Genomic DNA, 27,686 nt, shown 5'->3' with positions numbered 1-27,686 from the left:
ATTATTGTGCGAGACAAATAAATATTTTTTTTTATTTTATATTTTTAATTAATTCAATAATTGATTTTATCAAATTTTTATAATTTAATAAATTAATTTTTCAACTCTTAATTAATTTTTCCAACCATAACCTTTTATAAAATTACTTTAGGAAAATTATTATTTTGGGGTGGAAGAAGTAAAAATAAAAAGAAAATAGTGAAAAGGTGTGTGGAGATTAAAAGAGCAGTTGAGAGAGAAAGGGAAAGTGAACCGCCATGACTAAAGTGAAATGACAATTATGCCCTCGGCGAAAGTGGATATATGCTAAAAAAAACAAACAAACCCTAGCAACTAGCAACTAGCGCCTTCGACTACACCCCAACGCCGTCGTCTTCTCTGTTTCATCCTTCCGCTCTTTATTTTACTCATACGCTCAGTCTCAAACACAAACACAATCTCTCTCTCCTTCTTCTCTAGATCAGATCTGTTTTTTTTTTCCCCAATCGTTACTGATTCGACGTCGTTTTCGAAACCCTCCCGCCCGAGCGGAACATGGTCGTCAACGAGAGACCCTCCAAGAGGATGAAGAGAAGGGTCACAGCTGATCTTCGTGATTTTCTTACTTTTCCCGAGCCTGGCGTCACTGCCTCCGGCCAACCCTTCCGGAACTGTGTACAGCGGTTCCTCTCTGACCATGCGCGAATCACTTTCCCTCCCTCGCTCTTTCCGTCACTCATGACGTGGCAGATCTTGTTCCGTGTCGGAGACATCGTCAGTGGGCCCGATCTCTCGCCGGCTATGGTCACTCTCGATATTGTTGAGGAGGACGTCACTCGTTGCCGTACTTCCGTCTATTGTGACCAGTGCCGAGTCGTTGGTGAGCACATTCGCCGAGTCTGTGACTCAGTGACTGTAGACTCCATGCATTCTCAATAACTTCAAATAAAATTAAAACACAAAAACAGGACGGATCATAGTAGAAGGAAAAATATTATACTTTTTTTTTAATTTAATTTACATAGTTGAGGGAAATTTATTATACTTTCTTATTTTTTTTTTAATTTAATTCACTGAGTAGTGTAAGAATTGAACTCCATCAGATTTCCCTCCTAGAATTTGGTTGAAAATTCAGCAAAAACCTGTGTTATTTTCCCTCTTTTTTTTTGTGTGCTTAAATTCAAATTATATAATATACTTATTTTGCCAATTTTTTATATTATTATTATCATTTTATAATACACAATATTATTTATATTAATAATAATAACGTGGGTGTGTGAAAAGATAAGAATAATAAGCATGTGAGATAGATATTTATGGGACCTTTGGTGGATATATGGTTGTGTTCTAATGCTGACTTTTTGTTGGGGTAAAAACAAAGGGTGGAGTGGGCATCCGGTGTGTCGAAAACGATACCATTTCATAATAAGGGCTGCGAGTGATGCCGTCGAAGCATATCAAAGACCATGTTCAAGATGTGGAAATCTTCTCCAATTATCTGAAACAAGGTAAGTGGTTCTGCACTTTTTATTTTTCCATTAAAACTTTTACTCGTGTTTATTTTTGCATGCAAAGTAACCTAGTCGTTTCGGTTATTGGACATCTTGGCAGGTGTAGATCGTGTAACTTTGCCATCACCGTTGATGACCTTGAGGATTGGGTGTATCTTCAGATTGAAGATAACACCCATCTTCTGCATGGTGTCGTGCATGCCAATGGTTATGGGCACCTGCTCACTCTCAATGGAAGAGAAGGTGGCTCGAAGCTTCTCTCTGGATTTGATATCATGAATTTCTGGGATAGGCTATGTGCTGCAATTTCTGTTAGGTCTGCATTACTCAACTTTCTCATATTTTGCATCAGGATGAGCTTGACTTGACCCCTTTATTAGGTAATTGTGTTTATAATTGAGCAGGAAGGTTAGTGTGATGGATTTGTCCAAGAAATTTGGGCTGGAATACCGATTGCTTCATGCAATCACCAACGGGCATTCCTGGTATGGCAATTGGGGTTATCAATTTGGAACTGGCAGCTATGCTCTTACCCAAAATGCTTACAAGAATGCAGTGAATACCCTGTCGAGCATGCTCTTGTCCTCATTTTCATTCCATGGTCGGGGACCAAGAAGCCGCCTGGAGTGTGTCATTTCTCTTTACCAGTCTTTGGCAGAAACTGAACTTTTGACGATTAAAGATCTATTTTCCTTTTTGTTGACATTGATTCTTGAATGTCGTAAGCCAGTGGCCATGAGGACATCTAAGCAGACCAGTAACTTATTGTGTGCTTGGACGGGAAATGATGTTGAAGACGTGCAACATGCTTTGATCAAGGTTTTGCTTGCATCGGGTGTCTGTACTGAGGCCAAATGGGTGACAAGGCGTACTCTCAAGGGTGCAGTATGCAGGGGTGTTTCATCTCCAGAACTTCTAGACTACTGTCTTAAGCACTTGCCGGGAAAATTAGCTGCCAATGGAATGATAGTTTGTTCACGATGCAATCCAATTTCCAGTGCCATCGAATTCAGGTAAGACTGAATTTGTGGCTTTTGTCAATTTGCTTCTATACCAATGTAACTAACGCTTGTGTTATATATCCTTAATACAGGTTAGAACCTTGGTGTAATGGATTAAGCACAAATTCAGGCTATCCAACAGATGCTCAACTGATCTCTGATTTGACATTTTTATTTGATTCAATTATTCACCCTGACAAAATGGTGTGCTACAGACCCAAGAATATGAGGAAAAGGGTGGCGGATTCAGCCAGGAAGCTCCTTGACTGTAAACAGTTCATGAAGGATTACAAGCCATATGAAATGGCTGTTGAACTGCCTTCAGTCATTAGGCTGTTGTGTCATGTGGAGCTTTCTGATCAGCCCAAGGATGATCCATCCCCACCGCCAGAGCTAATTGTGCTTCCTTTGAATGCTACTGTTGCTGACCTCAAGAGTGAAGCCACTAGTGCTTTTCAAGAGGTATATGCAATGTATAAGAGGTTTCAAGCTGAGGAACTCCTAGGGTATGGATCAATCAGTGATTCGCTCACCATAAAGTTCTTGCTTGGAACAAGTGGATCAATTCAAATTCAAGGTAGATGTCCAGCTAAACATGGGCTAAGCCGATTCCGAATGGAACGAGGAACAGAGGTGTGGAAGGTGGATTGCATTTGCGGGGCTAAGGATGACGATGGAGAGAAAATGTTAGCATGTGATACCTGTGGTGTTTGGCAGCACACAAGATGTGCTGGAATTGATAATAATACTGATGGAATGCCGTCTAAGTTTGTTTGTATGAGATGTGTCAACTCGTACCGTGAGGAGACTAAAAAATTACCAACACCTGGTGAGGAAGCTAACGAGACCTGTAAATTCACCACATCTTGCAGAGATGAGGCAGTAGCAAGGGAGTGTGCAACGGTTTCATGTAACATAGCTGTGAATTTTGGTGTACGTTGAGTGTATAGCTTTTGTATGTATCTGTATAGTTTTTGGTTGTCTTCGGCTAGGATTTTATGTTAATAGCAAATGAGGCCAGAAGAAGTCGATTGTTTTGCAAGTCTCTGTTTTTGAGAGCTTAGGCCAGGGTAAGTGCAGCTAGGTTTTATCAAGCTCAACGAAAAATATGAATCGACGTGACAACTTTGTTCTATGTTCGTTCTATCTTGCAATTATTTAGAGCAGTAGCATCAATTAAAACTTTAAAAAAATACTAGTAAATAAGCATCTTGGTTATGACAACATCAATTCCTTCTAGACTAAAATGAAATAATAACGTGATACTAGTTTACAAAATATCAGGAATTAGGTAGCCTACTTGTGTTGTTTATAAGATATCTGTACTCTACGATTATTTTCATCTGGGTGGTGGTTGGTTGGGTTTAATTCAATGGCTACTATAACAAGCAGATTTTCTTTTACTTTGGATTTGTTAAAGACGGGGTGGCTCTTGCTGAACTTGAAAGGCCACCGATAGCTTCACCCTGGTTTGTGCATTTGTAGAGTTTTTATGGCTGTTATTCTAGTTGTGCCGCTTGAATCAAAAAGCATTCCATATATGGTATAACAAAGAACCAAGGTGACAGAGACCTTGGTGAATCAATTACAATGATTGTTAGGGGGGTTGGTAACTTCAGCAAGTAATAAATAAGTCAAACAACCCAATATTTTAGAGAAATGTTAAACTAACCTCCAGTTTCAAGTTTCTCGTACATTTGGAGAGCACTCACTCCCACCTTTGTTGCTCACTTGAGAAGAGTATTCACATGTTACATTACTGAACAATTTGGCTGCATGCATTCTCTCCTGATATTTGATTTAATCCATTGAAAGAGATACAGCATAAGTCAACTATAAATGCAATGGCTGACACAATATGTGAAATAATATGCAACTTCTGAGATGAGTTTAGCTTGCCATGAGTTTGCATTTAATGTTAGAACGAAAGGGGGAGAATTGGCCTGAAGATGACAAACCAAAAGGCTTTCTGATAAGAAATCCATCTTCCGACATCCCAAATTAACAGAAAAAAAACTGACTACGATCTATACCAAAAAAAAATTATAGAGGAAAACAACAAGTAAGAAGAAATGTTTACTTTCTTTTCATGCAAAGCAGGACATTCACGACTTATTGGATGCATTAATATATATATATATATATATATATATATATATATATATATATATATTCAATAATGAAAAGGGTAGCATACAGTAGCCTACATGATTTTAGCAAGTTCTTCCAATGTAATCACTCAGTAGAAATTAAACACATACCAAAATGGCAAAGTTTAAAATGCACAAATAAATCCTAATAACGAATACCAGCCATGAAGCTTCATTACAAATAAATGCTGGTATTTCCAAATATTAGGCTTCAAAAAGGTTTACAGCAAGCTTATTTTTTCTGAGGTTTCATTAACAATCTGCATCTTCAGGGAAGCAGCAATGTCCAGGAGAGCAATCTAGTCATTTTATATTTCTCTAAACCTTGCAGATATAGCACATAAGTAGACAAATGTTTAAATTACACAAAAAGAAAAAAGAAAAAGAAATCCACCATCGTGAACAGAAAGCTGATAACCTCCCTTCCAATAAAATGAAGTAAAAGACCTTAGGTGCAAAACATGAAGTAGACAGCCAGTATCAACTTCGACAGTATTACGATTTACCACAACAACTTTGCTTAAAGTAGCTATATAAATTCTATTACAAAATGCAGTAGTCATTCTAAAAAAGATATCGTCACTGTTTTTAAGATTTTATATGCCATAATCTTTGGTTCAACTTCTGTGTGTTTCATGATGGATGGAGAGAAGCAAGTCTCATGTTGAGTCTTTCTATACAAGCAAAGACATAAAGAACTGTTAGCCCTACTAAAAACAACAAAGTACAGCCAATGACATGAAATGGGTAGAAAAGGCCTTATTGTACTTAATGTAACTTCTTTTCCCCTAAAGCAATAGCCAAGACAACTTCACTCAAAAATTATTAACAGAATAATAACATGAAATTATGTAATATGTAGCCCCACTTTCTGTTCTCAAGAACAATTCCTGCTCTCTTTTCTCATCACTTAAAGGGTTGGATACTTGGATGGGTAAAGTAAAATTGATGCAATGAAGCTAATAAAATAATTTACAATAAGCTATAAGATATGCATGCAAGAGCACATAGTGTTCAACAGAAGCATCCGAAAAAAGCAATAAGAGAGATCACAAAGCAGTCAGCTAAGCACGGCTTTTCCAAGTGTGCTTGCAACGCAACTCTTGAGAATTGTTTGCCAGAGATTGCAAACTTAACTGTCGTGTGTCAACCAGATAGAAAAGCAAATAAAATAAGTAAAAATATTAAATATGAATTTCACAAATCAAGCATGAATAGAGACGAATTATTAAAGCATTACTGTGTCGGTCAAGAATTGTGAGCTCTATGTGGACGGAATGATGCTGGGGTAATGAGATTTAGATCTAAATATAAAAGAACCAAATTAATCTAAGTAGAATTTGTCGTATAATCAGCCAAGTGGTGCCAACAATGGATCTGGTAATTCTAACAAGAATTGAAATATACATCTGGTGAGTCAGAGAAGGCAGAACCTCGCATTGAAATTCATGGAATGTAGAACAATCAAATGAAACAAAATAGATGAAAAAAGAAGAAAGCTTAGGTTTATTGCCTCACCTCTTAATGGATAGGACTGGGAGGAGATTGAGACAAAGCAACAAAATTTAATTCACTGCGTAACATACTTCCAATCAGAATCAGCGCCTACAGACGCCCTAATTCCAAACGAATAACAGAGGATGTCTCTTGTTTCATGACGCAACACTTTTTTAACCGATTAGTCAAAAACAATAAAACTAGTTTATAAGGCCGCGTAATGCACGGGTTTTTTTTTACTGCGCGAACATGTTATTGTTAAGAATACCCCCATATAGTCGTATAGAGTGTGTTTGTTTTTAGTCTTACAAAATTATTTTTGAGAATGTGAGTTTGAAAATGTAAGGGTTCATTTGGAGATAAGTGCGAGTTGTTGATTTTGAAATAAAATATTGGAAACAAACGTATTTGATAAAAATAAAGTTGAATTGATTTTTAATTTAATTTTAAAATGATTTCATTTATGAATTTGGTTTTTGGTTATAAAAAAACTTTTATTACCTTAAGTTTATGAATTAATTTTTTTTAAAATGATATTTCCATCAATGACATTATTATCATAAATGTTATCATTGACAACCTTATTATTGTCACGATCCCACCAAAAATCACATTATCCTTACATCATTGATATCACTTGCAACATCATTAATATTGTTATCATGTTATTTTTGTTGTTGTTATTCTTATCACTATCACATGAATACAATAAAAAACTTTTAAAATGAATTTACTTTTAAACTTGAACATAAAGAAAAAAAGCTACAACTAAAACTAGTTGTTGTTTCTAAAGTTTTTGAAACTTATAACAGTGTCAATCAGCATATATAAACCGGCCCTAACATTTTCGTGTTTGGTAGTTATAAAAAAAATTCTCATACATTACTTATTTCTATGAATGTATATTGTATATGTTTTTCATCTTTCTATTCCCATGGGAAGGAGTGAGAGTGAGAATCTTATAATCTCATAGGATGAGAGTGAGAATCTTTTTTTTAAAATAATAACTCTTCTTTAATGTGGGTTTATAAATTTTACTACTCTTAATTTTCTTTCTATCTTTAAGACAAAAATAACTCTTTTTTAGCATGGGTTGGTAGTATTAACTAATTCTTGTCGAATAGAATTTTTTTTCTTCACATATGACTAGTTTTAATTTTTAAATATTATAATCCTGAACATTAAGAGTTCCAAATATAATTTTGTTCTTTGAAGCCATTGATTTTAACTTTCTCATCAAATGTAGAGTTTCATTTCTATTGGAGATATGAGTTGTGTTTGAAAATTAAATAATATGACTAATATCTATTTATACCACACGCGCGAAATTTTTTTTCTTAATTATTTTTAAATAAAATATACAATTTTATATGCTAAGTACGGGAAATAAAAAGGCCAATTAAAGAGGATAATAAATATACAAGAGGTAATACATCATATTATTATTAAAGTAATGCAAAATACCTTGAAAAAGTTAATGACATGAAATATAAATGATCTAATGAAGATTAAAATAATAATTTTAAAACAAGTTTTTGAGTAGTATGTCATTTTATTAGTTTACATCTAATCTAACTAATAGTTATACTTTAAATTACTTAAAATATTGTTTATAAATTTTAAATATTATAAAATAATAAAATTTATTTTTATTTACAATATAAATGCAAAACATTTTAAAAAAAAATTTTACACTTCAAGATTACAAAAACAGTTAAATATAAGTGTAAAATAACATTTAACATATTATATTTAACAACAACAATTCTTAATATGTATGAATTTAATATTTTAAATAGTCAACAAAATTTTATATTTTTTTTTCAAAATTAATGTTACGTTTCTATATTTCCTTTCTCGATTCCTCTATTTTATTATTAAATTTATTTTAAACATTTATATTTTAAATTTAAGTCAATTTGATTTTTCTAATAGTGATAATTTTTTATTTTAAACTCATTTGTAACCGTATTAAGAAACTTGTTTCATTAAATTCATTTACATAACTTATAAAACTCAATTGATGTTTGAAAAAAAAAGTCACAAATAGAATGAAAATAATATAAAAAGTGAGTCTAACTGATAACCAATTTTTTAAAAAATAATATCATATTCTTTTTTGTTTGCTCGTGAAACTCATTTTGCATGTATTTTTTTTGGGGTCATATTTATGGTCTTTTTTCATTTGAATATTAGTTAAATTTCATAATTTTTATATAAGTAAATCTAATAAGATAAATTTTATGTTTTGAATTCATAAAAAAAAGAGTTAAAAATTATATGTCAAAGTTGAAAACAATTATTATTTCAGAATGAACGAATTGATCCAAATTTAATATAATTGTTTAAGTTCAACTAAATAATGAATAATACATGCATTAAGTCTGTTTTACAATAACTATCTTAAAATACATATCAATAATAATTTTAGATTAATTTATTATATAAAAACTTTTACATCAGTATTGTATACTCATTAATTGATTATTTTTTGTGCTAATTGATGTTTTCATTCGAGTATGAGCTAGATTTAATGATTTCTATAGGTAAGTCCATGATAATATAATTGGTGCTTATGTTCTTTATCACCTTTTTAAGAATTTATTTAATTATTTATTCTGATTTAAATTTAACAGTAGCTATAAAGAAACTCAACTAATGATATTAACTTATTTTCTATGAAAACGTTGATGTATTATTAAAATATTTTTATTATAATAAGGCTTGAATTCCAATATATTGATGTATCTCAAAATTGTATAATTTTATATATGTAAAAAAAATTATTTTTTAACCATACATAATTTTTTTCATATAAAAAAAGACATACTTCATACTTATTAAAAAAATTAGTTAATTTTATTAAATTGTCATTTTTAATTGAAAAATAAACCATTTTGTTAAACTATCTTTAATTGGAACTTGATATCAAACCTAAAAAAATATTTGATTTTATTAAATGAAAGAAGTTTTGTAGAGAATTTCATTAAATAAAACAGAAATAATTAAAATTTACTTATATTTAAAAAAATAAAAAATTCTTATTTCTTATATTAAAATAATTGAAAGAAGTATGCATTAAAATAATTATTTAACCGCTCCCTAAAAAATTCTTCATGCATGGCACGGTCCACGCGCTAGTAGTGATAAGCTTTTAATGTACAAAATTTCCACCAAATTTGAGTCAACATATATGGCGAACAGCTGTCATCAATGAATTTAAATATCCACTCTACAGGAGAAACATGCATGCATGAATGCAAATGGACTTCGAGAATTGATGTTTCCGTGAATTAACCTAATCATTTCTGTAGAAGATGTGATCAACGCATGTTAGGAATCTATATAATTATTCATTTTGCTGCTAACTGGATTAAGATTTTTTTCGTTGTCTCAACTTACAATATGTGTACGTAATTAAGTTTAATATATCTTTTATAAACATATCTCAGATATACGATTGATGTGCAAGATCTCAAACCCCATTGGGAAGGATAATAAATCACGAAAAGTACAGAAAGAAAGCGTGCAATTGAGTCAAGCAATTAAAGCAATCTGAAAGGGCTTCGGGTCATACCCACATGTGCGTGCCCCAGCTATGGCGACTGCGTCTCTAATTGTTTCAATGAACATTTAAGACTAAACCCAAAATTTGTTAAAAGTTTATATGATTGTCAATAATTTACACAAACAATTGTCTATAACGAAGAATTTTGTTAGTATAAAACTTCGGCCGTCCAATGAAATGCGGAAATCCCAAGAAGCTTTAGTAGCTATTTTTCCGAACATTGCTTTAAGAACAATCAAATAACCCATAAATTGTGTTAGTTTTTAATTCTCGGGATCATTTACTGATTTAAATATTTCCAGAAAACTAGTAAACTGATTTTTATTGCAAGTTAGTCGACTGTCTTTTGAGAAGCGCGTGGAATTAACAATAGCATATATAATGATACAGGCTGATTATTGACAATCTGCTGTTCAATTCACATAAACACGATCTTCATTTATTTATTTTTAAAATGACCTTGATGCGGACGCCTGAGTGTTCGATATATGGTAATAATTTGAATTCAAGCAATATTTACATATTATATTAGTCTTAACATGAAATTCGTTATTTAAATTAATGACATCTGATAACAGATCAGAAAAATGAAATTAATTTTGCATCTGTATGTCAAATCCTTGACTGTATAACCATATTACGTCTCAACTCTCCATGTGGATTTTTGCTAGATAAGTATTTGGGCTTGCTGTAACCTCACCACGCAGAAGGATATTAATTTCTCTGTAATTTGAACGGAGAAGTGTCACGTAAGTAGAAGGTTTGGTAGCTAACTGATTCATATAAGTTGTTAGTTCTGAGTTAGCGATGTTAATTAGTGACCTTTTAGACAGTTCAACAATTATTATAAGACTCATTAACAAGGTTGGGTTTTATTCAAGCTAACGGACACCACAAACCCTCCTCCATGAAAAAGTCAAGATTACAAACAACTAGCTAGGGTTTTGACTAGCATTAACATTCCCTAGCTTTAACCCCAAACTAAGCATGCCCATTTTGTATACCTAATTAAGTCATCAGCATGATAATGGGGTTTGGACAGCTTCGTAGGGATCACTAATTAACAAGTGCGGGATATATATGTAAGTTCCAGTAACTAGTAGCAAAGACGACCTCAAGTTAGGGCAAATAATGTTGCCTTCGCGCACGCATAAGCTAGCACACACATATACGTACTAACATTATAACTCAACCTCTATTTTCGACAAATTTTAAGGCTTCTTCCATTTACTGATTAAAAGATTATTTGCTAGGTTCAATAAACTTTTTCTTTTCTTAATTTAAAAAAAAAGATATATTTTCTTTTGGGCATGAGATTAATTACTACTAATAGGAGAGTGTAGCTTACGCTCCCTGTACGTTTGTGGGGAACCCTATAAGAAAAAATCTAAAATAATAAAAGATAAGAATAGAAAATAAGAATCATACTGCTGGTCACATTCATTCCGTAAACTTGTTTTTTACGATAGCTAGCTTTAACCATTCCCGTCGGCGTAGTCACCGGCCGTCAACCCTTTCTATATGGTCACAGTGTGTAACGGTGGCGTTGACAACCAAGAAGGTATATAAGTGCCATGCTTGCAACACCACGTACGAATTGAATTGATCGATTGCTTAGTTCTTCAAATTGATTAAGTTCATATAGAGAAGAGAGAGAGAGAGGGAGGGAGAAATATCTATTTGTTAAGTGATTGGGAGTTTTGAATTTGGAGAAAACTAAGATGGGTTCGTCGACCAATGGTGGTGTGCCGCCAGGGTTTAGATTTCATCCAACGGATGAAGAGCTGCTTCATTACTACTTGAAGAAGAAGTTGTCCTTTCAGAAGTTTGACATGGATGTTATTAGAGAGGTCGACTTGAACAAGATGGAGCCTTGGGACTTGCAAGGTACGCTAACTATTACTTGATTTATTTACTACTGTTTGCTTGTCTTGTAGTAGTTGTTTCTCTTCTAATTAAGCTTTGAATAAATGGATCAAATTGTTGGTGGGCAGGGTGTAATTAAGTGGTTTGTAATCTGTTAATAGTGTAAGTTGGGCAGTGTCGCAATTTTCAACACTAACGGATTTCAATCAAATATCCATTATGAGTAATCTGGTCCTGCTACTGTTATTGTGCAGCAGGTAGCTTTTAGTTTTAGCCGTCAAGCACGTTGTTTAGGTGGGGGAGATTATATATATTAATCATTCAGTACAGCACATGATTCGAGTTGGGTGTAAAGCACATAGTCTTATATTAAGAAAATGTTCTGAATGAATCGAGTACGTACCATTCTTTATGCAATTTGTTTTTTAATCCAAATTTACTTGGTTTTGAATGCTCAATTTTGATGATAAATTGTTGGGTGTAAAGCACACAGTCTTATATTAAGAAAATGTTGTTTTCTGAATGAATCGAGTACGTACCATTCTTTATGCAATTTGTTTTTTAATGCAAATTTACTTGGTTTTGAATGCTCAATTTTGATGATAAATCGTTGGGTGTAAAGCACACAGTCTTATATTAAGAAAATGTTGTTTTCTGAATGAATCGAGTACGTACCATTCTTTATGCAATTTGTTTTTTAATCCAAATTTACTTGGTTTTGAATGCTCAATTTTGATGATAAATCGTTGGGTGTAAAGCACACAGTCTTATATTAAGAAAATGTTGTTTTCTGAATCATTCGAGTACGTACCATTCTTTATGCAATTTGTTTTTTAATCCAAATTAAATTTACTTGGTTTTGAATTCTCAATTTTGATGATGCCAATCTTTACTGTAAATACATCCTTAATCAAATAAGAAATATTCTATTTTTTTATTTTTATTTTTGTGGTCTTCATAGGATGTTACTCAAGTATGTATATAACGTACGATTAATTAAGAAAACTTCGTACTGATGATATGAATGCCTTTGTCCTCAAAATGAATTTAATAACTCTCAAATTTTGGTAAGTCAAGCGCTTATGCTTTGTAATTTGATAGAAAAAACAGAAATAAAAAAGAATATTTGAATTAAAATAATGTGTTAGAAGGGTGAATTCACGTGAGTCGACCAACACTAAAAAAGTGAATTTCCCCTCTCCCATCCTCTATATTTCTATCCTACCAAACAAAGCATATCCTCTGCACAATTATAGAGAAAATTAATAATTAGTTGATCTCGTTTCTTAATTACAGCACTGATGTCCTTCTCAAGTTCTCAATTCCCTCGCAGTTCTCACTTTTTCTTCTGTGACTTGTTATTCTCTCGAGAGACTTTATTGTTTACACACATCATCACTAATATATGATTATTTATATCATCTTAATTAAATGATGTCTAGTTTAGGAGAAGCCACATCCATGACTGGCAAACTCATATTGATTATACTTGTGAATCTTTCTCAAGTGGTTAGACCATATAATTTCCCCTTCCTAGCTAGCAACAAAAGGAAATGCTAATTGATTATGAATATAATTTACAAGTTAATTTTATATGGGAAGTGTTAAAAAAATTACACTAATAATGCAGAAAATTTAAACTCATTAATTAACTATTACAAAACTATATATATCATGCATGAGAGAAAACAACATATTCTTAAAATTTTACATATTGAAATAAAACGTTTTCATCAATTTTTACATACTTTTTATTTTCACTATTTTTAGTGTTTTCTCATGTTAATTTTTTCATGACAAACAGAAAGATGTAGAATTGGATCTACTCCACAAAACGAGTGGTATTTCTTCAGTCACAAGGATAGAAAGTACCCCACAGGTTCAAGGACTAATAGAGCAACGAATGCAGGGTTTTGGAAAGCAACAGGAAGAGACAAGTGCATTAGGAATAGCTACAAGAAGATTGGAATGAGAAAAACCCTTGTGTTTTACAAAGGAAGAGCTCCTCATGGACAAAAGACTGATTGGATCATGCATGAGTACCGCCTAGAAGATGGCAATGATCCTCAAGGAAGTGCCAATGTATCCCTCTTTTCCCTCTCACCTCATTAATATCAATTTCATATTGAATTATCCTTCGATAAAAGCATATCAATAAAAAAAATATTTTATATAAACATATCTCGTTTCCTTAATTTATTCAAGAGAATTGATTTTTAAACACCTTATTTTTTTAAATACCTCATCAACATTATTTATTTATATTTTTTATCTTCTTCTTAGCTATTATTTTATATGGCTTATTATATTTATATTTTTCTATTTTTACTCCCTCTCTTTCTAGGTGTTGAATAACCATTGGAGTATCCAAAAATTGTTTTTTATAAATAATTTCTTTTGGATTTGATTTTTGTTTTCAAAGCTACTAGGGGTGGATAATCACGTGGTGTAAACTACGTAAATGCTTATGATTTATATATGAATGTATTTGTAGGAAGATGGCTGGGTGGTGTGCAGAGTGTTCAAGAAGAAGAATTTGTTCAAGATTGTAAATGAAGGTGGGTCTACACATAATCCAGATCAACAAATCAACAATTCATCAAACACTAATGCACGCTCCTATAGAGAAAATCATTACTTACTACATCAACAGCAAAATCCGAGGAACTCATCAGGGCTTGAGCTAGATAAGCCTGAGCTCGCTCTCCATTACCCGCACTTGCAAAACCCTCCATACTCACTCTTCCAATCCCAGCCTCTTCTTCAGATCCAAAAGCCTATGGTTTATGATTATTCATATACATCAGACACCCCTATCATGGCAAAGCAACTCATGACAAACCCTAGAGACTGTGAGAGCGGCAGTGATGGCCTAAGATATCAAGTTTCGGAGTCAGGTATGGAAGTTGGGTCGTGTGAGCCAAATCAAGAAATGGGAACCGGAAGAGGTGAAGGAATAAACGAATGGGGTGTTCTTGATAGGCTAGTGACCTCTCATCTTGGAAATGAGGACTCATCCAAAGGGGTCAGGTTTGAAGAGGCAAATCCACCGTCTGTCCACCAGATCAATCAACTTTCATTACGGGGAGAGATGGACTTCTGGGCCTATGGGAAACAATGATTCATTTCCCTTTCTTATAGTGAAATTTATAAACAAATTAAGGTTGGAGATAATTAGATGGCTCTAACCATTTTAAAAAAGACATATTTTCATACTGATTTAAGATTGTTTATGTTTCACTTGATTAGAAGACTTCATAAATTGTAATATTTCAATCCCTTAATTGTTAATTTGTCAAGTACCTCCTAGTGTCAACTAAAAAAATGCAACTATGTTGGCGTTAATTGATTGTATGATAATAAACTGATGTATGTTTGTCAAGTACCATTGCCTGATTCATGATCGCGTAGATGATGAGCAAGACTGCTAACTTAGATAACTGATAATGCATGCTAACTTGACTAATACTACTAAATACATCATAAGCTTCTTCCATTTGAACCAACTTCTGAACTTTCTTTATATACTTATTTATTGGCTTTTGTTATTGCCAATAAAAGTTTGCGAATATTTTTTTTTTTTCTGACGATTACTAATGCTAATAAATGTTATGATATGATTAAATGTGATTAAGATATGGATGATTTGATATTAGAAAAAGTTTTAGCAACAATATCATTTACTCCTATAAAACTTAAATAATATCGTGCAATTATTCCAAATACATCATTGATAACATTCTGTATAAAAATAAAATATTTAATTAAATTCACATAAAAAAAAAATGTAAAAATCGGTCATTACTATACCACTATCATCACGAATATAAAAAAGTATAATTTTTTTAGGTAAAATTACATTTTTAATCTTCCTATTTGTCTTCAATTTTTTATTTTAGTCTTTTAAAATTATTCACGCTCTTTGTCCTCCTATTTTATCCAATCACGCAATCTTATTTCCCCAAGTTTAGATTTACACGTTGATTATTACAAAGGAATATTGATGGTCACGTGTCATATTCTGATTGAATGTCGACTCTATGGACGATGAAATGCTTTGTTGTTATCATTAGTCAATCAGAATATGACACGTGACAGTCATCGTTCAATCAGAACGTGACACGTGGCAATCAACATTCCTTTGTAACAGTCAACGTTTAAATCTGGAATTGGGGACCAAGATTGCATGATTGAATAAAAAAAAAGATGACAAAATGCATGGATAATTTTAGAGGGGATCCAAAATCAAAATTTGAGACAACTAGGAAGACTAAATTTATAATTTTAGCTTTTTTATATGAATAAATGTTTCGTGCCTAAAGGGAAAGGGAGAAAAAAAAAAGCAAATTATAGAGTTGAAATTGGTCTAACATGATGACTAGATGGGCCAGGTTTAGCTGGACTCTTTTATTCAAGACTCCAAAAGTATCTAGCCAATTCGACTCATCTCAATGGGTTAGATTAGCTTGACTAGTTCCATGTAACGCAAGCCTAAAAATAAATTATTAATATGTTAAATTACTCATTTGTGCATTAAATTTTTTTTACTATTACAAAATTTAATATATAGTAAATTTTGTAATAGTAAATATTTTTTATTTATAAAAAATATACACGAATTAAATAATTCGTATGATTTATATTAAAATTAATTGTCACAAAATTGATTATTTAAATTTACATACGCATTAAATATACATTATAAATTTGAGTGTTATGTATAACAACATTATTTATTTTATAATGTAATTGACTCATTAACTCAGTTGGTTAGAGTGTTGTACTAATAACTTGAAAGTCATAGATTTAATTCTTGCTTGGACCATTAATTTTAAATTAATTTGTCACAAATATTTTTAAAAAAAATTAAAAAAAGTGCACCTAGCAACACCCTTATTTCTTTTATTGTTTTCCTATAATATACATATGCAAAAGGAGCTCAATTTTGTCAAACCCAAAAAGAGGCCTATACAAAAATCAAGTTGGCTCGGCCTAATTCACTTTTCAGTTTTCACGCCTTACCTTTTACCTCTTGTTGGGTTAGACCGACTCAGATAACCCATTTTCACAACTCTAAAATTAGAAATTATGCCAATAAATTTGACAAAACAACCTCCCTATTTTATATATATATATATATGCACACACGTTCTCTTGAAAAATTTCTACATGCTTTAATGAAGCTTTATAAATTATATTTGCACACTTGCTTATAGTTAATTACTATAATTTCTGGCTTTTTTGATGGTTGGGACTTGGGAGTTTAATCAAGCATCAGCTATAGCAGGTTGTAACAAAAATAAAAGTAGTTATAGCGGTTTATCAATGTACTTCTAAGTTGCATAAATATCGATAAACTCAACAAATTTTACTTTCAACAATTTCCGTAGACCTGAATTATGAAAAAATTTGTATATATAAAAAAAGAATTATGACAAATAGAAAGCCAGTGTAAGAAATAACAAACCAAGTATTATAATTAAAGTAGACTGGATAGGGTTCCCATTTACGATTTTTATTTTTAAAATTTTCGTATGTGCCGAAATAGATAAAATAATTTTGTAGTTAGTTATATGATCAAGTTTAAAACATAGAAGGGGAAAACTACATTAGAACTTGAAAAGCTAAACAAAACGAAGGTTAGTATTGATTTTTCTTTTGATGAAACAAGTTATTCACTTAGTATAGATATTGTCCCTCAAATTTCATTAAAATATAAGGAAAATGGATTCAATTCCTCTTAATGCAAAAGTAGTAAAGCTATAAGATTTTCTATGTCTCAATTTGAGAATTAAAGGTCAACGTTCCAAACAGCTCCGTCACCCTCCCCACAAGTTTTGTGTATATCTCTCATTCTCTCTACCGACTTACAGATACCACTGCATGACCAGTCGAAGGATGCCACGCACACATTTCCCGTCCTTGCCTTCCAATCACAATCTGTGTGTACAAATGAAATTATTTTTATAGTGTTACAATTTCTTTTAAAAAGAATACTTACATAAAAATATTCGTACGCTCTATAACATGTGAACTAGCAAAGAAAACGTACCTGGAGGGGTCCCGCAACACATAGAGCGTTCATCGACATGTTCAACTTCTAGGCCCAATAACCATGAACCTAAAGATACGTCTTCATTTGCGTATCTGTGCAATATGGGCCTGCAATGTAAATTAGCATGTGATACCCATAAGCGAATATAATTCTACTCTGATCAATGGGAAAGAATGATGAAGTCACCAATTGATGGATATATAAGTAGCGAGATCCTTGGAGATGGCATATATTTGGCCAGTGGCATGCCTAAAATACTTGTTTCCTTCCTCTCCAAACTTCCAGTGCTCAGCCTCATGATACTTTACTCCTCTGCCACACACACAAGTTAAAATGAGATATTACTTCATTTACAAAACAACATTAATATTTCCTTCAACAATGAATGACTAATTCAAGAGAAACCTCACTTTTGATATAGAACAGGACCAGATTTCATGCAACCAATATAAATCCTGGGTCTTGATCGGTACTTAGCAAGTGTACTCACTAACATACCTGCATTACAAAGAAAGAGAAGATGTAATTTTTAGTGTACTTGTGTTATCAGGAGGCACACACTCAATTAACATAGAGATAAGAGATTCCTCAATTGGTATTACAGAAAGGCAATTTGTTGAGTGGCTGGAAAATTGGGTTGTCCATAATCTTTTTCACGCTCTCTTATAATTTATACAATAAATACTTTTTTCTTAACCAATGCTTTAAGGGCACGGAAAAGGGTTAGCAAGACCCTTAAAAAAAAATTGTCTGATATGCATTTAATTAGATTTAGAAGACAGACGTAGGTACCTAGATTTAAATGGATATCATCGTCGACCTTGACATAGAAATCAGCATCCCACATAGAAGTAATAGTGGAAAAGTAGAGGCGAGTCTTGGTGGATAGCTCATGGTAGCCCTCAACATGGTCTAACCTGAGGAAGTCCTTGTGTTCTGCCTCTTCTGCATCAATTGCTTTATCAAGAATGCCACCCGGTGTTGTACTGTGCCCGATCACGAACCTTACAACAATGCCCTTCTCTTTCTCTAATTCCTTCAGCTGATTTCCTGTTTTGAGACAGTGTGAATTAATTGATTAATTGATTAAAAGTTACATGCTGCAGTGCAACTTACGTTTAGATAACCATGTTTGGCGTATCGAGTCTCTTCGCCTTTTGCTGCTAAATGCTGTGTTAATACCAATCACCACAAAAGCCTTCTGTACACTGTGGTTAGAAGACCGTTGCCGCCCACCAGTTTGGCTTGCTGTCAGTTCCATTTCCAGTGTCGAAACTGCCTTATCCAGTGACCTGTTTTAATTTGTGCACAAACAATTCATTTCACACATATACTAATACAATATCAAAGCAAATTAAAACGAGGCTTAATTATGCAATTTTGTTTCATTAAATATTTAACATAACATTCTTATGCACAGTTACCTTAGATCATTCATGCTAACATGATACTCTACTATACTGTCGCATTATTATTTCTATTAAATATCGCATATTAGCTTAACATATGAATCAATATAGTACAATTAAATTATATATCTTACTTGATAGCTTGATGAGTCTTTACGACTTCCTCCATTACATCACCAGGTTTGCCTTCAATCAGTTTCTGTTTGAAAGAATAGAAATTTAATTTCAAATACTTTGTAATAACAAAGCACTACAGTTTGTATGTACTCACTCGCTTATGATCACAATCAGGTCTGGGTGGTAGACGTAGTAGTGTATTTTCATTTTCATGGTTGGAGGGGCGTGTCCACATCTGGCCATTGAAGAGGGTTCCCGCAAGAAAGCATGCAATGCATACAAACAAAATGGTCTTTCCTGAACCTGCCTTTCCCCTCATGTTTTCTTTTCTATCTCAACGCCTGATGACACCTCTTGAACTTTTAAATTGAGCCTTGGGGACGGTTTTCATGGAAAAGTGTTAGTAGGTAAAAGACGTTGAAACATTATATGGAAAAACAATTCAACATGGGCACACATATTGATATGCAGCAGCATTTGCCATGTTAGGCCCCAGGAATTAAGTAAATGCAGCATTTTATAGCAATGCGGGTTACCGTTATAAGCAAAAATCTTGTGATCTACGTTTGTTGATGTAACTGCTGGTATTGGAACAATTTATATGCTTAATGCAACTTTCAACTCATCATAGCCATGAAATTACGGTGGGTCTTGAGCATACCACGTGAGCTTGAGTGGGATGTTCATTGTAAAAAACAATTAATGTGTGAAGCAAAATGTTTTTCTTGCTTTAAAATAGACTAGAGAGCTAACATTTGACGCTATTTTGTCAATCAGTTACTGACACAAAGATATCGACAGCCACGTATATGAAGAACAGATCTGGAATCATTAACTTTTTCACGAAATGCTAGTTTTGCTTATAAACTAGTATAATCACTAAACTACCTAGCTATTTAATTAGTATTTATCAATTCCCTAAGCAGGTTGAGGGTGAGAGATTGATGAATTACTATAGGAGGTTATATATCAATCTCTACTTCTAAGATGAATAAAATAAAATGTCAATAAACTCAAGCAACTTTTACTTTTTACAATTTAGGTAGACCAGAATTATGAAAAATAGAAAACTGATATATGAAATAATTAATGAACAGAGTATATTATAAAACTAGACTGGATGAGATAAATTTACCTTAAAAAGATGTGTTTGATGATTGCAGGATCATGTCACTTTTGACTGAAAATTCTTAAAATACTAGAATAATAAGCGTCATTGGCAGAGATGTCTGACAATGTACCTATCTATAGCTCTCTATAAATGCCATTATAGTTATATGGCATTTTTGATTGCCAGAATAATGGTAGTTTGGTCATGTGGTTTTCATGATGCAACAAATTCAGCAATTAACAAAAGAACTCCACTCCTCTGTTTATGTGGGCAACTTTCTAACACCAATTAGGTGTGTACTAAAGTTTGGCTACCTGCCTAAACTAACTGTCGATGAGATTAAGAGAGCAGCACATGTTAGCATAATACTACAACTTACTGATTTCAGAAATATTTTAGGGTTGCATGGAAACATAAGCCAGAAATCACGGTGCTTACAATCCTTGTTGCTTTTAAATGTTTAAATTCCTAAGTTAAAACTAATAAAATGAATTAACAACTGCTGGTTGTGGTAGAGATGTCCAAAAGATTATTGTGTACATTTAATTTACACACTTGGGTACACTAAATCAATTATCCGTTAATGCATTCTTATTTCAAATTATAAAATATTTACATGACTTAGAAATTAAAATTTATTGGCCAGTGCTCATATATCAAGTTGATAACTCACATGAAATGAGTGACAGAGTAAGCAGCTGAAAAATTAGTCTTGTCCAATTTTTTTTTTCACAAGTTTTTACGCGCGGGTTAACAATTATAGTTTTGATTTCACAGCAAGTGTCAGTTTTTTTTATTATATCATGAAAAGAATTTAACTTTTATAGCCATACTCTGATAATTTTGTTATAATAAGGCATTGATTACACTAATGAGAAAATTAAACGTATTAGATCATGGATAGGTTGATGCATCAGTCCAATTCTTTTCGAGCTGCTTCTAAATTCTGTTTTTATAGAGTGACTAGTTAATTTTGTGTTTTTTTTCCTTATCTCACACACACCACAAGAAGAAAAGGGTTGATGCAACTACGAGAGGTCCAAAAAGCAGTTAAATCTGCTCATATCCCATGAGTTAGTTGAACTCATAACAGAATAAGCTAAAATAACGTTAGATCGTAGGTCAAATTTAATGTTTAAGTCATGATTAAAATATTGATTTATAGAATGATACATAGTATTTTCTATTAACTGCTCATGGGAAATTACCGAAAAAATCATGCTGTTAAGGGCTTGTAACTTGTTGGACCATGTTTTTGTTTTTAAACTTTTGGAAACTATTGAAATTTTCACAAAGGCCCAATACGGAATGAGTGTGGATTGGACTAGATCTGTATCAAGTTTAAAAGATTAAAACCAATTAGATTTAACCCATCTTTGCTTATACAGTATATACTTTTTACTTGTATTTATTTGCATGATGTTAGAACTATAAAGCTCTCCAACAGAAATTATTTTGTAAATTAATTTTGAAAACTATTTTTGAGAAGAAAAATAAATAAAAAATGTTTGATGGTTTTATTTTGAATCTTGTTTTAGTGATGGAAAAATAAACTTGACATAAATTTGTTTCCAAAACTTTCAAGATACACTAGACGATATAATACAATTAGTAACATGTTCCTCCAAGTTCATCTAGCTTGGCATCGAAAGTTTATGTATATATGAATAGAAAGCCCGGTATCCATACGCTAAAGCATTTTTGTTCCACAAATAGTTTTTTAGTTTCTAAATAGCAAAAGGCTGAAAATTATTTTTAAAAGGTGAAAACAAACAAGCTTATTCTCCACACATCGTATTGCATTTTGAAAGAAAAGTTGAGGGTGAAGCAGCCACGAGTACACATTACAAATATATATTATTTTATTTTTAGGATATTGTTTAGATTTAAAAATATTAAATTTATTTTTTCTTTTAAAATTCAAGCACTATATCTATAAATAAATTTTTATGACATGAGAAGAATATTTTATTTTATTTTTTTGTGTATGAAACTATCGTCAGGACTAGTTGTGCTAAGCAACCTAGCTAGCCACACACCATTTTAGCGGTTGGGAGGCTGAGTATCGATCAAGTGATATATACACTGTTGTAACTGATGTGCTAATCTCAAATATGCATTATTAGAGCTGTGTTACGTACATATCACAAAATGTTATTTCATACGTTTTCTATATATTTGCTATAAGAGTTAAAAGTTCAAAAGGTGATCAGTGCGCGCAATTCCTGTTCTTACTTTTTCAAAAAGAAAATCGTTACTCGATCCTATCGAAAGATTATGACGGATAACGTGCATGAAAATTGAGAAGACACAACAAAACTCAGATACCATAAAGAACTTGAAAACGGCCGGGAAATGGTAGTTACTATAAGGAAGAGCCACCAAAAGCGTGAGAAAAGGCACACAGGAATTATATATTGTGCACACTTAACTATCTTTTTTTCCAACTTCAATCTCCACTGTTCACCCATCGATCTTTGCTTGGCTATTGAGAATTCTAATGAGGAACAAGGGTGTATGGGAACATGCGAGCACAGCAGCAGTGCTTGTACTTGTGCTATGCTCGGTTGGGATTGCAAAAGTAAAGTCACAGTCACAGAAGGTACCTGGGTTGTTTGTTTTTGGAGATTCATTGGTTGAAGTTGGCAACAATACCTTCCTAAACACCATAGCAAGGGCAAATTACTTTCCTTACGGCATCGACTTCAGCAGGGGTTCCACTGGCCGATTTTCTAATGGCAAATCCCTCATTGACTTCATTGGTAAATTACTCTAGTCAACTACTATATATATATATACATCAATATTGAGCTTACCCTTCTTCTCTTAACTTCACAGGAGACTTGCTGGGCGTTCCTTCTCCTCACCTTTTGCAGATCCCTCCACTATTGGAACCAGAATACTTTATGGTGTCAATTATGCATCTGCTTCTGCTCTGCCGGCATTCTTGACGAGTCAGGGAGACATTATGTACGTACTGTCTACCTTTTATTCATTTTTTTTTATCTTTATCATATCAGTAGAATTTCTTTAATATATAACTGCAATAAATAAAATCCTAGTTAATTTTGCAATATATGCAGGGTGATCATCAGTATAGCCTGAGCCAGCAAGTCCTGAACTTTGAGAACACATTGAATCAGTATAGGACAATGATGGATGCAAGTGCATTGAATCAGTTCTTAGCCAGTTCTATAGCAGTTGTGGTAACTGGAAGCAATGACTACATCAACAACTACCTCCTGCCTGGCTTATATGGCTCCAGTTATAATTATACGGCCCAACAGTTTGGCAATCTTCTTGTTAATAAATTTTGGTAAATTTGTTTAATTCATTTGTCTCTTTACTCTTAATTATTCAGTCTGTGCCCAAACATGTTTATATATGTTGCAATGCAGGCACTACATAGCGTAGGATTAAGGAAGTTCTTCCTAGTAGGAATTGGGCCACTGGGTTGCATCCCCAACAGAATCCCAAAACATACCCCTTCTCCATAAAGATCAAGATACATTCCCTCTTCTTCCCATACATAACATACCCCTTCCTTACTTTTTCTTTTACCGTTCCTGGTAATTTAATACTATAACCTAACCCTGTTCATCAATTAATAACTAAAGCTCTTGTTTATTGTAGAGTGGTCTGGTGAGGTTCGGAATATCAGCTATTCCCCCGATTCCAAGTCTGTCTCTGTCGTCTACAGAGTTACCCTTTATGGGACTGATGCGGAGGTATTCATCACCCGCTTTTTCCTCACTTTTTCTCTCATGGCCATTTCTTGATTGTTAGCAGATTCCTTTTCATTTAGTCCGTAACTATCCCATTTATTTTCTCTAGATATTTATGGTACTGCTTCAGTAGATGACACAAGTTATGGAGATCCTGTACAGAAGGCAGAAGCAATTGCTTTTCGTAGAGCTTGTGCACGCTTTGGGCTGGGCCTCCACCTTTATCATCAAGAAGATGCATCATAAAATTAAGCACTGCTTCAATGTTTTCATGATGCCGATCGTTTCTTTTTTCCATATCATTTGTGATCATATTGCAACCCTAGAAGGGATATATTTTGTTGTAACCTGGCGGAGACCTTCTAAGCTTCTACGGTTTGCCATTTGTTTTATCTCCAGTTACCTTATCTGCCATGCAATTGGGAGAATTGATGTTCTATTACACACCTGATGTAGAAAACAGTTTTAGCATATTTTTTTTATTACTGTTAGAGAATTTAACCTGTATTAACTTTTAACACATTTTTATTACGGGTAGAGAATGTCACCTCGTTCATTGTGGTATATACCATGAAACAGATTATGGGAACACAAATAGAAAATATTCAATGAAAAGTACATAAGGTCTGATCTAATTTGACATATTGCTGAGGTACTTTTAAAATAAATTACTATTTTAGTTAAAAGGGTCACAGGTGTTTTAGACCTTATTTTATGTGATGCACTACTTTAATTACACGTTATTTAATTTCAAAACAAGTGTTTTGAAAAGAAAAAGGGGAAACACCCTTTATTTGAAGGGCAGGGGAGGTTGAAATCATCCCATTATGCAAGTCTACCACCGAGGCCCCAGCTCATAACATTTTACGATAGATACAAAATGAGCTTCTGTGCATACAAAAAGAGTTCCAATTCACGCCTAATATATGCCATACTTCTAATATTGTCAAAATCCTGTGACGTGGGAAGAAAAACTCCTTAATTAAGAGTGCCACTCCAACCAAAAATGATAATAATGTTAATACAACATAAGCCAAAAATGCATAATTTCATTTTTAAAAAAAAACTCTTCCATATTACCAATATATAATTAAATGTTGGTTGAGAATAATTAAATGCTAACTTCTAGGAACCACCTAATTTTAACCACAAACCATCAGGCACTATATTTTGATGTTGAAATAATCTGGGTCGAAGTGGTGCAACCGTACATAACCATCTTCACCTCCACTTGAAAAACTACAAAAGAAAAAAGATGAAAGACATGTAAAGAAGTAAAAGAAACAGCCTGAAAGTTATTCAGAAACCAGTAAAACTAAAGTGCAGTACCAAATAAACACTACTAGACATGAGACATACAATTTCAAAAACAAAATACCAATCAAATGGAGATACATTTGCAACATAGGTTTGCAATAATCAAAATAGATGTGTCAATTTACTACATTGAATGAAACTCATTCTAAGACAATTACAGAGAACAAATATATTGTTTAGCATAAATTTAAAAGTTCCTTCTAATTTAAAGGGCAAATGAGATATTACTAGGCACCAAACAAGTGAATATTAATTATTTCATCAATTCATGATCAACGACAAAAGCAGAACCAGTTCATTTTATCAGTATGCATTCTTCTACATCTAATGATATCAACATAACTACTATATATTAACTATAAGGATCTTCATTCAAGGTTAGATTTCATGTAAATATTGATCTGTATAACAATTTATACAAAATCTGGGTTTAGATTGATCAGTCCACCTAGTGGAACAGAGAGGTATTTATATTTATACCACATACATATTAGACAATTATGCATAATAAACACCACAGGGCGTGATATTGAGATTTTAAACAGTTAGGTGAAAGAAACGGTGCATATTCATCATACGAAGTAAAAGGTTTAACATAAGCATGGTTGTCAATTTCTCCAACGAACGGAAGTTTTCATTGAATAAAAGTATGTTATGATGCAACACAAAAGGGAGGTGAAGAACAGTGAATACACCTTTTTCCATCAGGGTTAAAAGCCAATGCATTAATTGGTCCAAAATGGCCTTTCACACCCCCAATTTCTTCTTGAAGAATCTAATCAAATGAAAAAAAAAAAAGGAAGCAAAATAAGTAGACATTCAATATCATCACAGTACACAACATAGTCTAGGAAGAAAAGCAAACAAACTTACCTTGTCAAAGAATTTGGCTTCAAATTTGCCAGCACGATGATCAGTAGTTGTAACAGCTGACGCATCCTGACCACCTCCAATAACCACCTGCACACAGGGCATAGAATTCAGAAAACCATACAAGTAACATATCACCCAAATAAAACATGGAAGGAAACAAAAGCATATAGGAGGGCATTTATTTTATGAATTAGAGAGCAATGGCAATGTGCAAGAACCGTGTTTGGGGTTTGTGGATTACGGGGAATAAATTTCTGAATTCCAGAATAAAGATATCAACCAAATAAAGCAGAAGGAAAATTGCTAGCACTGATTTACAATAATAATGCGTAGATACATACATGATCAAGAAGAGGTGACATCGTAACTGCATTGACAGGGCGTTCCGTGACATAGGTCTTGATAAGAGTCAATGACCTAGTATCCCAAAGCTAGTGAAAGAACAAAACAAGAGTGGTTAGGTGAAAATAAAATGAAGGGATGAATGGAAAGAAAAGTGGGAGAGAAGAAAGAATACCCTAGCAGACTTATCAAGGGAACCAGTAAGGAAATGTGAATCATCGGCAGACTTAGCAAGTGAAGTTACAGTCTTTTTATGGCCAGATTCCTTGTCGGACTCTTGAAGCAGTTTTCCGGTCTCGGAATCCCAAATACGAATAACAGCATCTTCGCCAGCACTGATAATGGTTGTGTTAAGGGGTCCCCAGATAGCTCTGTTAATCCTTCCCTGAGGACCCTTAATGAGAAGCACAGATTCCCCGATCTGTTGGGATGGATCGTTGGCGATGCGTTTGACATGGATTGCGGAGGGCAACTCCATGAAGGGGTCAGTGGTGATAACGGCGAGCTTATCGCCGACAGAGAAATCGACGGACCTGGCCGGGGAATCGAAGTTGAAGGTGTATAATTGCAGGCCGCTTTGCACGTCCCATAGCTTGGCGGTCTGATCGGCACTTCCCGTGATGAGTCGAGCCGAATCTCTTGAGACGTCGCAGGTCCAAACGGCGCCGTTGTGGCCGCGATAAGTGCCCAAGCGTTCGCCGTTGTCGGCAAACCAGACGGTAGGGTTGTGGTCCTTGGCGCAGGAGAAGAGGAGATCGCCGTCCCTGTTGTATTTCAGGAACGTCAATGGCCTCTCATGACCTTTCATCAGAATCGGCCTCATCTTTCAAAAGCACCACAACTCACTCACCAACACAGCGGCTACCGGAGTATAGTGTATCCTCACTTAGGGTTCACTATTCTTCGCTTATTAATATTTTAATTTAATCAATATTATGCAACCTAACTAATCATATCTATTAGTCGGATTGAAAAGATCAGTTTTTTTTTAAGGATAAGTAATTATGATATATTTGGCAAGAAAATGAAAATGAATAGACACCAACAAAAACTAACAACTAAAAATAAAAAAGAAAAAGAAAATCAATATATTTTTTCACACTTTTAAAACACGAGTTACACTAGTTGTTCTACTCATACAAGGTACAAGACATTTAAGTTG

The 27,686-nt window shown here is 33.4% G+C and overlaps 4 protein-coding genes, 1 long non-coding RNA gene and 1 pseudogene across 5 annotated transcripts; 3 read left to right on the top strand and 3 right to left on the bottom strand.

The window, feature by feature from the left end:
• The first annotated feature begins 336 nt into the window (after nt 1-336).
• On the top strand, nt 337-3,629 carry LOC114378651 (PHD finger protein At1g33420-like). The gene is made up of 5 exons (XM_028337298.1): nt 337-859; nt 1,364-1,490; nt 1,594-1,809; nt 1,898-2,506; nt 2,587-3,629. Exons 1-5 carry the CDS (start codon nt 535-537, stop codon nt 3,434-3,436), a joined length of 2,127 nt encoding a protein of 708 aa, XP_028193099.1. The 5' UTR covers nt 337-534; the 3' UTR covers nt 3,437-3,629.
• A 41-nt stretch (nt 3,630-3,670) lies between these two features.
• Nucleotides 3,671-6,333, bottom strand: LOC114378652. The gene is made up of 3 exons (XR_003659386.1): nt 6,163-6,333; nt 4,167-4,282; nt 3,671-4,066 (listed from the first exon to the last, which is right to left on the bottom strand). It is a non-coding gene; the product is annotated as an uncharacterized LOC114378652 (long non-coding RNA).
• Nucleotides 6,334-11,294: 4,961 nt separating this feature from the next.
• On the top strand, nt 11,295-14,963 carry LOC114379459 (protein BEARSKIN2-like). Its single transcript, XM_028338124.1, has 3 exons — nt 11,295-11,596; nt 13,380-13,657; nt 14,070-14,963. Exons 1-3 carry the CDS (start codon nt 11,431-11,433, stop codon nt 14,694-14,696), a joined length of 1,071 nt encoding a protein of 356 aa, XP_028193925.1. The 5' UTR covers nt 11,295-11,430; the 3' UTR covers nt 14,697-14,963.
• A 2,328-nt stretch (nt 14,964-17,291) lies between these two features.
• LOC114377947 (probable beta-1,3-galactosyltransferase 8) lies at nt 17,292-19,631 on the bottom strand. Its single transcript, XM_028336426.1, has 8 exons — nt 19,311-19,631; nt 19,174-19,238; nt 18,747-18,922; nt 18,423-18,680; nt 18,041-18,128; nt 17,817-17,942; nt 17,628-17,737; nt 17,292-17,515 (listed from the first exon to the last, which is right to left on the bottom strand). Exons 1-8 carry the CDS (start codon nt 19,473-19,475, stop codon nt 17,367-17,369), a joined length of 1,137 nt encoding a protein of 378 aa, XP_028192227.1. The 5' UTR covers nt 19,476-19,631; the 3' UTR covers nt 17,292-17,366.
• Nucleotides 19,632-22,615: 2,984 nt separating this feature from the next.
• On the top strand, nt 22,616-24,607 carry LOC114380130 (annotated as a pseudogene).
• A 342-nt stretch (nt 24,608-24,949) lies between these two features.
• LOC114380129 (eukaryotic translation initiation factor 3 subunit I-like) lies at nt 24,950-27,448 on the bottom strand. Its single transcript, XM_028339068.1, has 5 exons — nt 26,700-27,448; nt 26,524-26,613; nt 26,183-26,269; nt 26,005-26,084; nt 24,950-25,231 (listed from the first exon to the last, which is right to left on the bottom strand). Exons 1-5 carry the CDS (start codon nt 27,345-27,347, stop codon nt 25,156-25,158), a joined length of 981 nt encoding a protein of 326 aa, XP_028194869.1. The 5' UTR covers nt 27,348-27,448; the 3' UTR covers nt 24,950-25,155.
• Nucleotides 27,449-27,686: the final 238 nt, after the last annotated feature.

Source organism: Glycine soja, chromosome 12 (genome assembly GCF_004193775.1).
Source record: "Glycine soja cultivar W05 chromosome 12, ASM419377v2, whole genome shotgun sequence".
NCBI lineage: Eukaryota > Viridiplantae > Streptophyta > Magnoliopsida > Fabales > Fabaceae > Glycine > Glycine soja.
This window is presented reverse-complemented; position numbering and strand designations above follow the sequence as displayed.